Below are 17537 nucleotides of genomic sequence, written 5' to 3'. Positions count from 1 at the left end.
AATCACAAAAATCTCAGTGGCTGTTTAAACCAATAAAGGAGACTAACGCAGATTCTCCAGGCAAGAGGTACTTCACCCATGAGAAGAGGCAGGAGCCAGGTGCACTGACGGCTAAGTGGCAAACCATTATCATTCCCTGATACACTCCAGGAGGGCTCCTGGCAAGTTCAGGAGATGCCATCTGAGGAGCCAACCCAGCATGACCCCGTGACCCAGCAAAAACCTGTATGACACAGCAGTACCTGATCTAACAGCGTGCAGTCGCCACGATAACCTAGCGTGACCCGCTGGATTGACCCTGCGAGAGGATTTGATTTATTACAAATGACATGGGTTTAATCACTCGCCAGAGAATGCCGAGTGACGCAGCACAGCGTTGCTCACTGTGGCTCTGCTGAACTGGCGTGCTCGGATTGGTTTAGGGAGCACACCCATTGGGTGATTCATCCAATTAAAGAGCGGCCGATCCTCCCAGCGCTAACGAAACACGGCTCTATTTTACTTGGAGCACTTTCTAGCAACCCATTTAGGCTTTTCTGCTGCTCTCATCACCCTAATGTATGAGCACGTTGCAGTGGATGGACAGTTGGTTTGCAGTTGGGATTAAAAGGGAAACCTGGCTACTAATAGGATAGAGCTGAATAATCTGTGAAATTATAATCGAAATGTAAATGTTCAGCTAATTAATTACTATACTGACTCAGAACAGGTTGGATGTGGCCCCAAAAATACTGAGGTAGAACTTTTAAGGACTATGTGTACCAAGCCAACCAGTGTTGAAACGTTGCTGTAAAGTGCGTAAACTGTATCTCAAATATAGTTTGAGATTTCCTGCAGACCATGAGAAAGACATTGTGGTTCTTCTCCACTAGAAACCAGAGTGTAGATAGCTTCAGGGTACATAGCAGGCTGTCCACTGAAATCACTGAAGCATTAGCATATGCCACCCAGATTATAGATATGGGGCTCAGTCCCCAGATTCATTCCAATTGTTTCACGCCTCTTAATAACATAAATCAGAAAACAAACTTTCTTAAATTCCTTTTGAAGACATTCTGACTGGATGACATAGGTTCAGGGACACAGGCCAGGTGGTCTAGCCCAAATATGAAGTCCATCCATTGGGTCTGTCACGAACTGCCCCAGTTCAATAGCATTGTTCAGCCCTCAAAATAGATCTATTTTTTTTTCCTGAGAACCTCAGTTTCCCTTACCCTTTTTTGTATAACCCTTGGTCAAATACCCATGAGATCCCAGCTCACTTTCTTCCCTGAAAGAAAATGAAATCTCCCCTCAGTTGCAGACTCTACCCCATGCCCCCATGTTTTTTGCTGCTGTACAATCCAAAACCAGATTCTCCCTCACTTGTTCTCACCACCTTCCTAATCTGATGCCCTGGTGTTATTTTCATAACAGCGTGTAGAGATGTGAACTGATCTGCTTGTCATCTTCTCTCACATATCCGACCCAGTTCCCAGGGTCTGATTTTGTAGAATTATGGGCATTTATTCTTGAAAATTGATGACTTGCCCGGAGGCTAAATATTTGTTATCTGGGGAAAAAAAAAGCAACATAACAATTTTTTCTTGAATTAGGTCCTGAAAGAAGACAAAAAGTTCTACTGCATTAGCCAAGAAAGGAACAAGGGTGGCTCAAGAGGGTCTTGACAGGTTCATAGAGTCACAGCATTTGAAAGCAGAGTCCACATTTGATCACCTATCAACCACTTATCAATAGCTCAGTGATTAAAAACAAAGCTCTTTCACTTCATTAAACACATTCAGTGCCATTTGCTCTACATTCCAAATGGCTGAACTGATGTTCCAATGCAGCCTATTTTTAGTTTTTCTGATTAGTTCATTATTTGGGAAAAGCTACTGACTGTGTATCAGTCGCAGAGATCTAATTCTTCACATGGTTCCCAACGAAAAGTGGTCTTCCATGTGGGTCTTAAGAATTTGTTTGGATATGAGTTCAACCTCATCCCTGCTGTGGTGCAGCTCAGTAAAGAGATATTCATGGGGTTTTCCTTTCCTTGAGACCTTTTTTTTTTTTTAATTTTATTTTATTTTATTGTTATAGGGAAGAAGACGTAATATAATATACCTTTTTTTTTTTTTTTTCAAGAAAACTAAGATCAAGAATGACAGAAAATGAGCAGTCTCAGTGAGAATTAAACAAGATACTCAAAATAAGTGATCTCTTGGGTGTCTGAGTAAATTACCACCCCCAGATCAGATTTTTATTTATTTTCAGAACAAACTATTTCTTTGCTGGTAAATCCTGCAGTTTTGTCATGAATCCAATGAATTTTCACTGGTAAGTGACAACCCTAGAGACAGAAGTGGCCATGTATCCCCAGGGCAGCTACCACATGGGCAAAAGCATTCCAGCGTTGCCTCTTCAGCAAGCTTCAGCCCTCATAGAAAAGGACAGAATCTGCAGGTCACATGGAGATTAGGCTCTGTGTCCTTCAGCCCTGCCTGCTGAAAATGCAAAGGAGAAATCCAGCGGTGACTGTGTCTTCTGGCTCCAGATCTCCCAAGCATTCAGAGACACACCGGGGACCAAGCTCCCTTTCCCAAATAACACGGTATTCCTCCCAGAGGAACCCAAATGCAATATGGACCATTCATTTCTTTCAGACTACCTGTGGCTACCTAATAAAGGAAAAAACCTCCAAGCACACAGGCATGCCTGTTTGGGAATTAGATTGAGAGCTGAGAGAGACTCCTGCTGTAAGTCTCCATGGCACAACGTAATGTGACCTCACATGGGTCTTGGAAGCAGCACACCTGAGTAAGTGCTGTGTCCTGACAGCTCTCAGACATGCTGCTAATTCGCCTGTGCAGAGCATCGTGCTTGAGTAGCCAGTAGGGCTTGAAATACCTAAGCTAACTTACTTTGAGCTATCCGGGTATCTTTTTCTGGCACTGCCTGGTGTCAGGCAGATGTGTCCTGATCTGCATTATTCTGCTCTCTCTGCTCTGGAGAAGGAGATGAAGCCTGTTCTAGGTGTAATAACCTCTTGCTGATGTCAAAAACAACAACACAGAAACAAGTTTTACACCTTTACTGCGTTTTGCTTTGCTGCATTTCATATGTCATTTGTCACCTTAGGTTATCACTTCTTTGACGTAGGGATGAGATCTTTTGTGTATGCACAGTGTCAAGCACAAGGTGCAGGTCTATGGTTGGTTGGCGTGACTGACCCTGCCCTGTCCACGTGAGTCTAAATCCTTCTTTATCCCATGGGGTTGAGCAGGGGAGAGAGGGAGAAAAGGTTTCCCTGCACCACTGCGTCAGTCTGCTCCCAGTAACAACCCAAGCCCCCAGTTTCTGCAGAAGGTGGTGAATCCTTTCTGGTGCTGGTGCCTCCACATCCTCACAGCATTCTTTCTTGTGGTCTTGCTTTGCTCTGAATACTTTCCCCTCACCATTCCTGCAAATGTGGGCCAAGCTGTAATGATGCAGCACACAGAAAAACGCCTTTCTCTTGTGATCTTAGACAGCCCCTGAAATTAATTCCTGGAAAGCTGCTCTTGGCCTTACTGAGATATTTTTTCCTGTGTGTGCAGGGACAAAGTGATGAGTGAAGTGGGGGAGAGTGGTGCAATGATTGGGGAAGAGTGCTGCAATGATTACACAGTCACCTGAAATTTAGGAAAATTGTCAATCCTAGTTTTTCCCGTGTGCTGTGCTGCTCTTTGCATTGCACTTCGCTCTGCAGTGTAGACATATTAGTTTCTCTGTTTCTCCTTCTCCCAGTCGTGAAATAGCTGCACCACTCTGCTCTCATTTTTTTTCCCTTCAAGACTATGAGGTGCTTGAGTACAGTTACAATGGATATGTCTTAGCTAGAGAAAACATGAAACCTTCTGGTCCATTAATCCCAAGCCTGTCCACAGCTGCTACGTTACCCCAAACCCTTACATTTCAAGACAAACCCTGCAATCCTCTCTGTTTTCCTTCCAAGTCTCCTATTGACTTTCTCTGTGAACTTTCTCTTCCTTGCAAGGGATACATGGCTCCTACTTACAGAGACACGAAGAGAGCAGGAGAGATGTAGACATCTTCATGACTAGAAGAGCTTGGATTTAGCCCAATGTGAAATCCCTCCCAGGCCAGAAGATAGGAAGTATTCTACTTCTGGTTATTTTTTTTTTTGAGGGAGTTGCTTCATGTCTCCACTTCTGTTGTGTTACAGGTCAGCTTACAACTTCGCTTTGTGCTGGGTACAGGCAGACTTCAGGCTCTAGCCAGGCAAATCATTTAGGGAGTTTCTGGGACAGAGACTTCTACACCAAACCATAGCAGCCCTCATCCTGAAAGCACACACTCCAGGGGTGATTTGAAGCCAGCTGGAGGAGATAGGAGCCCAGAGTTGGCTACTCCTGGACATTTCTTCTCCCCTGGGCTGCATTTCCACAGTGCATTGGAAATCGGTGTCTCTCACTCAGCTGTTTCCTCTGAACATCAGCTCTGCTTTCTGTCCCCCAAATAACCTAAGCCACCTTCTTCACCCTGCCGACAGTGTTCCCACCGTCTGTGGCCAAGCGTGAACTCCCAACCACAGGAGAACCATCCATCCTCCAGTCACGTCATTTAATAAAGCTTTCTTCAAACTATTCCCTATACTTTATTTTACCTTTCAAGCATCATTCATTACTCTGTGAATATTTGATTTCTGCCTCTCCTCCTTCATGCAGGATGGCATTCTTTTCTGCTCAAGTCCTTTCAGGCACTGCTGATCTTGAAGCTCCCCAATTACAACCACTTTTCTTGTGCTGGTGACACCTTAAGAGACAACAGCAGCTGCCTATAAAGGGCCTCTGCCATCTGTTTCCTCTGCCACTTCTCTGAGACAGCTCTAGTTATATACAGAAAAATATTTATCACAGTTCATTCATTCTCTCACTCAAAAATGAGCAAGAGAAAAATGTCTTCTTTCATGATTCTGCCACTGCCCTTCAAAAAACCATGACCCTCAGCCTAAGGAAAAGGGCAATGCTTGAATCTAAAAAGAAGCAGCAGAAATTCTTGATGATTGATCCCTTGGGACCCTGTACTCTGAAGGCAATTCTGAGGGGCATCTACATTCAGAAATGACTCCTGAGGGCCCTCTGAAAGGCGAAAGTCAGAGCCAGCCACCAAGCTTTCTAAGTGACCGCATCTGAAAGGAGACGTACATATGTGCAAACACACATGCACGCACTTAGCTTCAATCCATTTTCACTACGTCTCCATAGAGGCTGAATGGGTTGGGATTGGGGGTAGTTCCTACCCAGGACTGAGGGATAGAGATGTAGGAGGAAGAGAAGAAAAAGGGGATAAAATGGCAGACACAAGAGCTAAAGTGGAGAAAAAAGGAAGAAAGGAAAAAGCAGTGAATTCTGAAGGGGCCTGGTGAAGGAAGTGTAGAAAAAAACAAACAAACAAACAATCAAACAAAAAAACTAGAAAGGAAAGTACGAGGCAACATCTTCATGAGGAAATAAAACCCCCAGAACAGGCTCTCAGAAATGCGCTAGTTGCAGTGGACAGCCCACAGCTAGGTTGCAGGAGTCAGCAAGCAGGGTTGGATGAAAAGTGGTTTGAGTGACAATGCTCAGTCTATGATACTGAATGAACATGACCATAAACCTGGGAATTATTCAGTGCTCAAGTGTGATCCGTAGCACTGCAGCTACGCTGCTGGTATAAACAAGACCTGAAGGAAGAGGGAAGTTCTCTGAGTGATAGCAAATTTAAGAATGAAATGTAGTTATGAAGCAGTGGGAGGAGAAAAATAAAACAAGCACTAAAAAAAAATCATGTTCGGGGGGAGAATGAAAACTGAGAAATAGGAAGAGAAAAATCAGAAACAGATAGAAAATCCAGGGGACGGAGGTGGATAGTGTTATTCTTTATTTGACAGAATGTATACTTTATACAACAAGCTAAATCAGAAATTTATAGTTGTTCTGCTTCTAGCAAAAACACACATCAGAGGAATTCCTGCCCATGGATAGGATGGCACTGCATTCTCAAGTTTGTGTATACCATCCTCATTTTCTGTTTTTCAAAGATAACAGGTAGAAGTATATGCTCTGGGGGAATAGGAGGTGTAGGATAAAGTCCATATGCTTCTCTGGGGAGTTATAGATTTGATAGGAAGCTGGTATAAAAACTTCAGCAGCCTGTGCCACAGAAACAGAAGTGGATTTCACCTATCCTGCAGGGCTTGTTATGGAAACTCCGATTGTGTAGTTGGGAATTTTATGAGGGAGCTCTTCCGTAACACAAAGGGGATAAATGGGGCTGGGAGACAGAAAGCTGTCAGTAATTGGAAGAGATTTGATGAAAGACTGAAATGCAGAAGAAATAACAAGAGAAAGTTGAATGCCAGGGGGTGCATGGTCCCCTCTGCTATTTCACACTTCCACCAACCCAAGGTGAGGAGCCCATAAAAGGCCTTTTCCCCCACAGGGAGTGATGCCAGCTCAAATTTTTCTAGCAAGGATGAAAAATGATGAAAATGGAAATAGTTTTTAAAAAGGGAATGCTAGACAGCAGAACAGCTGGAATAAATGAGTGCAGAATGTCACCAGCTTTGGGGCTGTCGCACCCCCAAACACTGGGGGTGAATCGAGCCCCTGGGTTTTTGGGTACAGCACTGGCGAAGCAGGGAACACTGTGACCTTTGGGGGCACGGCTGTTTGAAGCAGGCACAGCCCTTTCTCATCCTGATCCTCCTCTTGCCTGCATGGCCCGTGAAAGCAACACAGCTCCACCCGAGTCACTGAGGTTACACCAGCACAAAGGAGGGGAGAATCGGGCCTTCATCCCTTGTGCATAGAAACACTACAGTGCTGCACGTCATCAGATGCCAGTTCAGTAATCATTTCCACAGATGCAAGAGGAAAGAGACAACCTCGTTTCTAATTTAGTCATGATAGCATCAAAGAGACCCAGAGCCTATTGCTTTCTGGGAAGCAGGGACTTCAACAATAATAATTCTTTGCACATATATAGCACCTTCACTGCTAACTACTTACTTTATACCCTGGGGTGTGAAGAAAAAGGACTCCACTTAATTCCATATGCGCTTAATTGCTCTGTATCCCAGATCCTCCCTAGCAAAATATGATGGAAATACCTAAACTCACAGTTAATTTGTCAAATTAGGGCAGTCATTGACACCAGCAGAAACGCAGGCCTAGTTTGCACCTTATGCTGCAGCTGCATAGCACAGCATCTAGAAACAAAAGAAATGCCAGACTAAGTAAATCTGAGCTCCGTTTAATCCCTGACAAATGTTTCAGGGAAGAGGCAAGAAGCACATGGCAGTCAGATAGGGGATAGGCTGTCCTTGTGAAATGTTATCCTAGTTTTTATGGAGCCTGGCTTAATTGCTGAATTACGAAACACCCAAAACACTGTTCATATCCATTATGAGGACGCTTAATTTTCGTGAACTCTGTTGTAAATGCCCACTTGCTTGCTAAATGTGGTTAAAATCTTGGCCACGGGAGCTCTGGTGGCAATGAGATCCACAGCCCTGATACGCATCAAATGAGAAAGCTTTAACTGGGTCTCCGGTGACTCACGTCAGGTCCTCTTGTCTCTGTGTTACAAAATGGGGAAATCAAGAGCTACTGATCCATCTTCTCTAGCCCATTCATTATTCAACACAATCCAATTGCTTTCCCGCTCATTCACCTCCTTTCCCAGGCAAACACATCTAGTCTTTCAGGCTGTCCTCATACACATGGCCTTTCTCACTCCTCCTTGTCCCTGTCCCCCTTTTTGGAACCCTCCTCTGGCTTTGCAGTCCCCTCTCTTGGACAGACCTTGCTCCTTGTGCTCTCTGTTATCCCCCCTGCTCTACTCATGGAGGCTGGGGACTTGCTGCTGGTGGGTTTTCTGCCTGCAGCCACGCACTGCCCTGGGAAACTGGCAGCAATATTCCTGTTTCTGGGATCCGAGGAGCTGCTGCAGTTCATTTAGAGCCCTGCACGCCTCACAGCCCCCCTTTTCCCACCAGCCAGCAGCATCCTCTACCTGGTTCACTGAGATTTATTCACCTAGCCATTGAGTCTGACTTTGGAGACCCCAGACCCATTCACCTCACCTCCTTGGGTGTTTCTGAGGCTGTCAGAGAAAATCCTCCCCCTGCAAACAGCTTGCAAAGGACGGCTGTTTGCTGAGCCCCTGCTTGCTGACAACCAGAGATCCCTCCCTGTAGTGCACAACAACGGCCCCAGGGCGATGGCTACAGAGACCCTGATTTTCCCTTTGGACCCCGGCCTGATTCGTGTCTGAGGGCTGCCAGGGAGGGTATTTAGGGCTGCCGGGAGCTCCTTCCAGCCCAATTGCTGGCTGCATGCAGATGAGCCAGCTCATCAGCTGCGCTGCCAGTGAGCCCTCCGGCCACGGGAGGTTGGAGGCAGCAAAGTGGAGGGATGTTGGCTTGACCACAGGCAATGAGGGGAGCAGAAAGGGGGGGGGCTGTGTCTCACCCCCCATCTCAGAGGGAGCTGTGGTGCCCTGGGGTGAGAGCAGACAGCGACAGCAACCAGTGTCATAGGCTGCTTTGAGCAGGGGGGCCAGAGAAAGGAGGGGGACATCTATCATGAGGGGCTGCAGAAGAGTTGCCTTAGAAAGGAGCTCCAAAAGGACGGGGTCATCAGCTGGGGGAACGACCGTGTGTGGGATGGGGGACAGCCAGGGTGGTATGACGGCAGAGGGAAGAGGAAGGAGGACAGACAGATGAGATGGCAGGAGCAAAGGGGACAGAGGAAAGCAAGGACAAGATAATGTAACAGAGGAAAGAGCAAGGGGGATGGGCCTCGGAGAGCTTGGAATCAGGGAGAAATAATGAAGAGGAAGCTGCCTCTGAGAGAGAGCACAGAAGAGACGTGAAGATGAAAGAGAAAAATAAAGAGGGAAAACAGGGGAGGGAAACAAGAACAAATTAAAATGGAGATGGATAGAATGAGTCAAAGATGGAGGGCGAGGAAAGATCTGGGGTCAGGCAGATAAGGGAAAAATAACTTTGGGGTGTGTTGCATTTGCGGTCTGTTCCGTGCATTCCCGACCCCTTCCGTGCTCTGCATTTCCCCTGCAGGACAGCTGCAGCCCTGGGGCTGGGAGCCCTGCTGGTGACCCTTCCTCTGTCAGGAGACCCTGTCACTCCCCGAAAACCCCTGCAAGGGGGATGCAGCAGCACGTCCCCACAGCCAGCGCGATATGGAAGGGGGAAGCAGTGCAGAATGGAGCGGTGAGGGCTCCCCCTGGGATAAAAAGGGTATGCTTGGCTGGGAATCCTGCTCTTAAAACAGGGGCAGGGGGCAGAGCCATCCGACAGCCTGAAATGTTCCCCGCTCCCCCTGGCAACCTCCTTGCTCTGCTTTTAAATGAGATAAATATGGAGATGCTGCTGGCGAACCTCAGCGGCCCTCCTCCCCCAAACTCCCGATGAGGTGGCACCAAACCGCAGCCAAGCGAGACAGGGGCTGGGGGGCCTGTGCGGGGAAAGGGATGGGTTAAAATGGAAACACGGGATAGGAATAGCTCCTGGTCTCCGTGGCAAGGAGACATTTGTTCTATCTCTGTGTAATTTCTTTATACATTACTGCTGCCACACTGCATCTCCATGTCCCTCCCACTGCATTTCGCTCTCACTCCCTTCAGCGAGGCAATTTCTGGTGCATTTCAGGACAATATTAACCCATTCCTCTTTCTCTGTCAGCAGGAAGATTCAGAATGTAAAAGCAATTTAGAAGTCACTTCTAGCAACTGACTGGTGAGAAGCAGCTTCTGCTTGTCAAATCTTACAGATGAAGTGAGCTTCCAGGTCTCAGCCCGTCAAATCCCTGGCTCCCCAGTGGTGTACAGCCAGGTGTGAATTTAAACTGAGAGGAGAACCAAACCCAACCGTGTCTGGGATCCCAGGTACTTCCCCCTCACCACCTGCCACCCCACTTTTGGAAATCCTCTGCCTTCTTCATGCCAGGCCCGTGCAGCTCTGCATCCTCCTGCTCCCTGGCAGATGCAATAGCGGCAGCAGTCAGCGCTGTGCTGGGCTATTGCCTCCTGCTGCATCTCAGGGCCGTGCTGTGGGCTGCTCCTGCACCACCAAGGCATGGAGACCCTCACTTAAGCTACTGCAATTTTCAGTGCATCCTCAGAAAAGCCCCTGGCATGTGAGAGCAAGAGCTGGGGGAAGGGACCCCGGCGGATTTGTGGATGCTTGGAAGTAGGACGGCGGGCAGTTCTGCAGGGCGGAACTGGGGACACTGTCAGCAACGAAGGGTAAAAGAAAGATAAGAAGGAAGACGAGGAAAAAATGCTTGTAAGATCATGCAAAAAGAGAAAGTGGCTCAGAAGCAGCCAGGGGTAGGAGAAGGCAGCGCAAGGAAGAGACGCAGTGCCAGGATTGTGTCCAGTGCCTGTGCCCTGCCTCGCTCTGCCATCAGCTCTTCGTTTGTGCAAACACTGAAACTGCACTTAAGTCTCATGCGTTGTTCAGATGTAACAAGCTGGAAAGGGAACAGATCAGCTCATTAATTTTCCTTGGGAAGGGTCTCTAGGCAGGAATTATTTTCTGCACCAACATCCATTCAATTACTTGCCTTCACACCAGTCAGATCTACAGGGATGTCTAACCCCATGCGCATCACTCATGCCTGCCTGCCCTGGACTCCTCTCTCCCTTCTTCTTAGTATAAAAGCCTCCCAGACCTATCCCTTTCCTAATAATAATGACAACATGACAAAACCAATAACCTACAGATATAAAATACATTTCATTTACTTGCTTCATAAGACCCCGATAAGGCATCGTCACTCACTTTTTGAGATCCTGCAGGAGATCTACAGGAGCTAATGAAAGAATTAGACAAGGCATCACTCATAATAAAAAAAAGTGTTTTAAAAGCATGCGGTGCCAAGGAGGAATTAGGCTGGAAGATCCGCAGCCATTTCGAAGTTGTAAGAGGCGCAGCATCCATATGTGGCATGAGCTTGCAGATCTCAGCTGCTGGGTGTACGTGTGTGCGCTGTGCATACGCAGTCCGGGGTCTGAGAAAGGCAGTCGCTCTGCCATTTTCCTTGAAGGGCAAAGACTTTTGAATGGCCCAGGGACGCGTTTAGGCAACCCCAAAGCCTGAGAAGGAATTATCTGAAGGAAGATTAGGAAAGGAATAGGAAGTGTGGTCTGCAGTAATGTGAACAACCACCACCTTTCTGCTCCAGCCTCAGCACTGAACAGGGGCTCCCTTTAGGACTCAGGAAAGAGGGGAGAGGAACCCCAGTAGAGGAGGAACACCCAAAATGATACTGCTGTTTGGAGCAATGTGAAGACCTGAAAATACTGACTGAAAGTGTTGAATGACCGAACAGAGGGGAACCCTGAAACTGAAAGCCTAGGAACCAAATTCTTTGAAGGGAACTCAGATGGTGATTGTGGTGTACCTGTGTGCACAGCCTGAGCCCCCACATTCCTTTTTGCTGTTGGGCATTTTGGCCAAGAAGAGAAAAGACATTCTACCACTGCGTTTTGAACACAAGGAGTCCACCATTTCTGAGAGCCTACAGTGCTGGCTAGTGCCATTCCCCCACATGCCCCAAAATGAAGGCAACCTCATCAGAGGCTTCCTACCACTAGCAGAGCAATGTTTTGGCTCCTTTGATTATTTTATCATTAAAAATCCTCCTGCCCTCCTCTGCACTGCCTCACCTCACCCTATGGGCCTGCCCTGATGCCCCCCCACCCCTAGGCACCCTTTTTTTTGTCCCACACCCTTTGCCAGCCGCCTTTGCCACACCATGGACAGGGTGAGTGTAAGCAGAGTCCAAGGCTTTGGCCCTTCCCTTCACAGACCTGTCCCCCCACTTGCACCATGGGGACAAGAAGCCCCTGCTGCACCCTTCCTGCACCAGCTCGCAGCTTTCGCTGTGAAGGACAAGTGACCCAGGGACACCTTTTCGGATTCCTTCTGCTGAGAAGGAAGCTAGCTTCTGGCTGATCAGACACAACAGAGAAAGATTTGCAGCCCGGGGCCTGCTCATGGCTGCCCGCTGGGGATATTTTGGCTGTGTTGTCCTGGGATGCCAGGGGGTGCCAGGGCCATGCTGCCCCACAGGGCACAGCCACGGCCTGGTCCTGCTCGGTGTGTGGCCTTGGAGCTGCTTCTGCATCCTGTGGAGATGTTTTGCTACTTTGCTCGTACTGAAGTTGTGGTGCAACCTGTGCCCTCAGGTTAGGGATGCCCTGGCTCAGAGCAGGGCTTGCTCCTGACTGGTTCCTTGTACCCTCCAGCCCCACTGGGTGCTCCTGCCCCACATCGCATGGCAAGGCCCAACCCCTCACATGGCAGGGGCAAGAGAGCATCCCATGGGGGTACACAGCTTGCTCTCAGGCTGCCTTTTGTGCAGGGCTTCAGTGTGAGCCATGACAGCACAGGCAGGGCACAGGGCTGGCAGTGGGGGGGGCGCGGGGGCACTTCTGAGCTTTTAATTGGAAGCATCCTGGCACTTTCCCCTGCCACACAAACCACTTCTGCAGAAAGGCGCCTGTGGGGTCCTGTCAGATGGAAAGGCGAAGGAGCCCCAAGCTCCTCCGATCTGCCAAACCTCACCCGCCCCTTCCTCCTCCCCCTCAGACCGCGTCCCTCTGGATCCGGCTCTGTGGGCAGATAGACATGATCTGAATTCACTGCCTCTCCCGGCCAGGGTCCTCATACCTCTTGTCTCCACCCCAGCCTCTCTTCGCCCTCCGGCTCGGGGACACGGCTCAGGAAGGGAGTTCTTCCCCGCAGCCTCCCTCCCTCCCCGCATGGCTTCGCATTTGGGCTTGCTATTTTTTTTTTTTTTCCTTCCCTCTCTCATTAATTTTTAATTAAGGAGATGTCTCTTTCCCCGGTTGTAATGAATAGCTGTGTGAAAGGCTTTTCATTCTTTATTAATATATATCTATATATATTTATCTATTTGGAGGAAATGTGTGTGTGAGTGAGTGTGTTTAAAACATCCCCCATTAATTTACTGCTATTGATTTTCTGGCGTGGAGACAGCATATAGTATTCAGCATAGAGCTCCTCTGCAGGATATGTTAAAAGGCAGCAGTTTGGGTTGACAAAGGGCACTAAATGCAGTATGCGTCAAATAGACCATCGCTCAATGAAGTCACTTAGCTATTCAAAACATGTCCAGCCATCACTCAACCGTTTGCACCAAGAACAGGGGGGAAATTCGCGCTTCTTCCCGGACACAACCATTTCTAAACAGCGGCTTTAGCTTGCTTTGGTGAGAGACATTAGGACATACACAGTTTATTCTCCCCTCCCCCCTGCCTTCCATCTCCCAGTGCCGGTCTTAGAAAATCCGTCCTGCGGTACCCACTTCCCTTTCTCTCCCATCGGGGAGCTCCAGGCACACCCAGCTCTGGTGGCTGCCGGCAGACACATACATTATCTGTGGATGTCCATAAACCCCCGGCAGCCCACCCTCCAGCTGGGAGCTGATTCACAAGCAGGGCTTTTACAATGGGCTGTAATATGCGCTCTCGCTCTCGCTCTCTCCTCGCTACGTGTGTAACATAAACCATGCGTTTCCATCACTTGCCCCTATCCCTCCAGCACCGGCTGAAGACCACCTCCCCAGCCCACACGTACGCCAATAGCAGTACGGAGCAACACATATTTAAAAGCGAATCACTGGCCCCTCTCTTCTTTCCCCCTCCCTTAGGAACGTCTGATTCCAGAAGTTGGCTGCGGCGGTCTCTCTTCTGCCATCAGACATGTCACTGAGTTGCTGTTCAGTTTCACCACATCAGACTTAGGCTGATTTTTTTTTTCTATTCAGGCACTTGTTTATTTTTAGCCTTTACCATAAACCTTAAAGAAAAGCCCCAAACAAAAAAACCACCCCCAACAACAAACGAACGGGGGAAAAATCCCAGCCCCAAAACAAACCAATCAGCCGCCAAATAGACCCCTCTGCACCCAACCCAGCGAGATGTGGTTGCTTACAGACATTACGAAATGCTCTGAACTCTGCTCGAGATGACTGGAATCGTCAGATTTACCATGTGAGGCATTTTGGACATAACAGGGTTGTTTCCATTTCTCTCTTTTTCCCTCCTAAAGTGAACTAATAATTGCATCCGAATTGCTTTGCAGTCACCCTCTCCCCACATTGCCTCTCACTCCCGGTCTTGTCTTTGCAAATAAGCTGTTTGCAAAGAGACAAATGATTTCACTCTGTGGTTGCAGCCGGAGCACAACAATAATACAGCATTTTGGCATTGCTTTCCCAGGCAATACAAACAATCTGAAGACAGGCAGACCACACGGTTCCTTTCTGAAAGGGTCTCTTGGTGTTTTTGTAACACACGCATCATTCCCATCGGAGGGGGGAAGTGAATTTTCGGGGAGGGTGTGTGGGGGAGGGTGAGGAAGAGGAAGGGAGAAGGAAACAGAGCAAAGAATAATTTTCCTGTCTTCTTGCCTCCATGCCCTGAGTAACTGAGCCCACCACTCTCAATCGTGGTGAAGGGAATGAAGTGAGAAAATGGTGGAATGCAAAGGGATTTATTGGGGGGGGAGAGGGGGCATGGGGTGGTGGGATAGGAAAGTAAGGGGGGGGGGGGGGTTGGAGATCCAGAATCAAATACCTTCCAGGCAGCAGGTTCTCCATAATCCAGAATGGGTCATGACTTCCTCGTTCTTTTTGCTGGTTTCGTTCTCACTGACAGTTTTAGTCTTGCAAACCCCTCTGGAGTAAAGCCAGTAGTCGGTCCCCACAGCTATGGTCATCAGGCTGAAGGCAGCGAAAGCACCAACGGTGGTTAAAAGCATCTGAACACCTCTGTCAAAGAGCCCCATAATTCTTCATTATACAAATACCCAACCGCCTTCTGATTCTTGGGGTGTGTGTGTTTAATAAAATAAAAGAATAATAATTCCGACTAATAATATAATGGGTATATATAGAGAGATAGATATCAAAAAAGGGAGGTAAGAAAGCCCACGGAAAAGAGTGTAAATTAGAAAGACCACACGGGAAGAGGCTTGCCTTTTAAATCGGAAACGTTCTGGTTGAAATATAAAAAAAAAGGAAAAAGGAAAAAGAAAAAAAAAGAGAGAGAAAAGAACCAAGAAAAAAAAAAAAAAAAGAAACAAATAAAGAGAGAACCCCCCCCAAAACGAGACGCCTTAATCCCTTTTTCTAAAATTCTGGTCTCCAGTTTCCATATGTAATGGCTAATTTGGAGATGGCTTCCACAGTGAACAGGGGAGCAGCAGCAGCATCCTCAACACAATCTCTCATTATCTGGACCTAGACAGTTAGAGACTGTAAGAGCAGAGATGCAACCTTCAGTCTTCTTGCTTAGCTCTGCAGCCTGCGCCATGAAAATCCTTTTCCTTCCCAGTTATCTTCCTTGGGTTTTTTATTTTTTTTTTTTTCCCGGCAGCGGCAGTCGCTCCAATCCTCTCTCACTTTTTTCTCGCTTGCTTCTCCTTCCTTTCGCTCGCTCCTACCACCAAGCCAGACTGCCCAGTATACTGTAAGCCCTTGATTTCAGCTGAACAGGTGCCGAGGTCTCGCCTCCCATGGCTTTTCCGCACAGCCGCGGCGCTCGCTCCCGGCGGAGGTGGGCGAGGAAGAGAGAGAGAGAGAGAGAGAAAGGGGGGCTCCTGGGGGTGGCGATGGGGAGGGAGGCGGGGGACAGGCGCGGCGCCCCTCCCGGGCGGGGGGCTCGGAGCTGCGCCCGGCTGCGGCACCCCCTTGCCCCGCGGCGTCCCCCCCGGCGGCTTCCCGGGCCCTCTACTGCATCAAGGCGGCGGCGGCGGCGGCGGCCGGAGGTGCTGAAGGACAGCTCCCCGGCCGGCGGGGCGGGCGGAGCGCTCCGGGACGCCGGGCGCTGCAGGCGGCTCGCCCGGTGGTGGTGCCGGAGGAGCTTTCCGCGGTGCTGCAGGACAGACCCCCCGCCCGCCCTGCCCGCCGCGCCGCCCGCCCTGCCCGAGCCACAGCATCCGCGGGCGGCGGCCGCCCTCCTCCGCTCTGCGCGGGCAGGCGGGCGGGCGGGCGGGCAGGGAGGGGCGGAGGGGGCAGCCCTAAACCCCCCCCCCCCCCCAAACCTCCTCCTTCCTTCCTTCCTTCTCCGCTGCCTTTCCCCGCCGCTGCTGCCAGGGTTGCTCCCCCCCGGCTGAAGGCGTATCTGGCTGGGGCTCTCCCTCTTTTCTCGCTTTCTGCCTTTCGCTCCCTGTCGCTCCCCCCCCCCACCCCCCCACCCTCCTCCCCGACGGCCCCCGGCCCGGCTGCCTGAGCATCCCCGCTGTTAAGCGCCCGGAGCTGCGAGCGCGACCCGCGCTCCGCAGTGAGACCCGCACAAAACTTCACTCAGACGTTTCTCTCCCCAGGAGACGGGGGCAATGTAACGTGGAAGGGTAATTTAGAACTAAGCGTCTATTTCCCTTGTTTTGGCTGTCGCTATTGTTTTTAAGTGCTCGCTCTTCACTCTTCCCGGGTTCGCTGCAAGTTGCATATGTTTTTTTTGGTGTTGCTTGTTTTCCGTCCCTCTGTCTCCCCCTGACCAGTGCTGTGTGAATCCCTGCGTTCTGACTTTCCCTTTGTAGCTTTCTGTGAAATCCCGAAGCCTGCTCCAAGAAGCAGACATTTTGGGAAGATCCTTCACAAGAAAGGGCGATTTCTTATTATTAGTACGATTTTGTTAAGGAAAGGAACCGCCAACCCAAATTCCTTCCCCCTCAACCCTCAGAAAGCAACCCGCCTTTCAGTCCTCATTTCACACAGAAAGACGCAGGAGCTGAATGAATGCAGACTGAAATCTATCGCTGCTTAAGTTTCCTATGTCAGACGCATCCTGATAGTACCGGGAACGTATGCAAAATTGTGCAATGCTAACATCTAAGTATGTCATAATCCTCTCTCCCTTCCTCAGCAGTATCATTACACCAGGTTAATTACATTAGTCACCTCCTGGTTCTATACATGTAGCTGCTCATTAATGCAACAATCATAAAGAAAAGAAATTATCTAATTCTCGATGCTGCCGATTTTCTTTCTCTCTGATCGGATTCATTGTTCAGTGAACAAGAGACCAGAAGGGCTGCTTTAGGTTCACTGCTGTTCGGAGGGGGAGAAGGGGGAGAAGAGCTGAGGGGAGGGGGTGCTGGGAAGTTGAACCAGTTGGAGGGCTTCAGCTACGGTGTAATTTCATAACTCCATTTCTCTCTCCTCTCTTCTTCCTCTCTGGGTGCAGCCTGGGACTGCCCTTTCAGGACATTCTCCCCCAGGACTGTTGGACATGAAAGGCTCTATAGCAAGGAGTGGGTGATGAGCAGCAACGAGGGCACTGGGCACCCTGCAGATGGCTAAGCATTTCCCCCCTTTGGAGGGCTCTGACCAGGCTGCCCTCACAGCTGAGACCAAGATGGGGTGTTTACCAGCAAGCACTCATGGGCTGTGGCATCAGCCATATGCAGATTGCCACTAGCAGGCAGGAAATATCCTAGGGGAGGCAGGAGA

General features: G+C 49.1%; 2 protein-coding genes across 3 annotated transcripts in view; both read right to left on the bottom strand.

The window, feature by feature from the left end:
• Nucleotides 1–15719, bottom strand: part of CACNG2 (calcium voltage-gated channel auxiliary subunit gamma 2) — a 47677-nt gene extending 31958 nt beyond the window's left edge. The window contains exons 1-2 of one of the 2 annotated variants that reach the window (XM_038172916.2): nt 15360–15719; nt 14659–14804 (exon numbers count right to left, since the gene is read on the bottom strand). In XM_038172916.2, coding sequence (XP_038028844.1) covers nt 14659–14800 — 142 coding nt within the window. In that variant the 5' untranslated portion in view covers nt 14801–14804; nt 15360–15719. Of the gene's footprint in view, nt 1–14658 lie in introns of both variants that reach the window. The other variant, XM_005016019.6, reaches the window with a different exon arrangement.
• The window catches only part of TXN2 (thioredoxin 2), a 78158-nt gene extending 62172 nt beyond the window's left edge, over nt 1–15986 (bottom strand). The window contains exon 1 of the mRNA XM_072038035.1: nt 15979–15986. The gene's annotated coding sequence lies outside the window, so the exon portion shown is untranslated. The remainder of the gene's footprint in view (nt 1–15978) is intronic.
• Between the last annotated feature and the right edge of the window lie 1551 nt (nt 15987–17537).

The sequence above is a fragment of the Anas platyrhynchos genome, chromosome 1 (genome assembly GCF_047663525.1).
Source record: "Anas platyrhynchos isolate ZD024472 breed Pekin duck chromosome 1, IASCAAS_PekinDuck_T2T, whole genome shotgun sequence".
Taxonomy (NCBI): Eukaryota; Metazoa; Chordata; class Aves; order Anseriformes; family Anatidae; genus Anas; species Anas platyrhynchos.
This window is presented reverse-complemented; position numbering and strand designations above follow the sequence as displayed.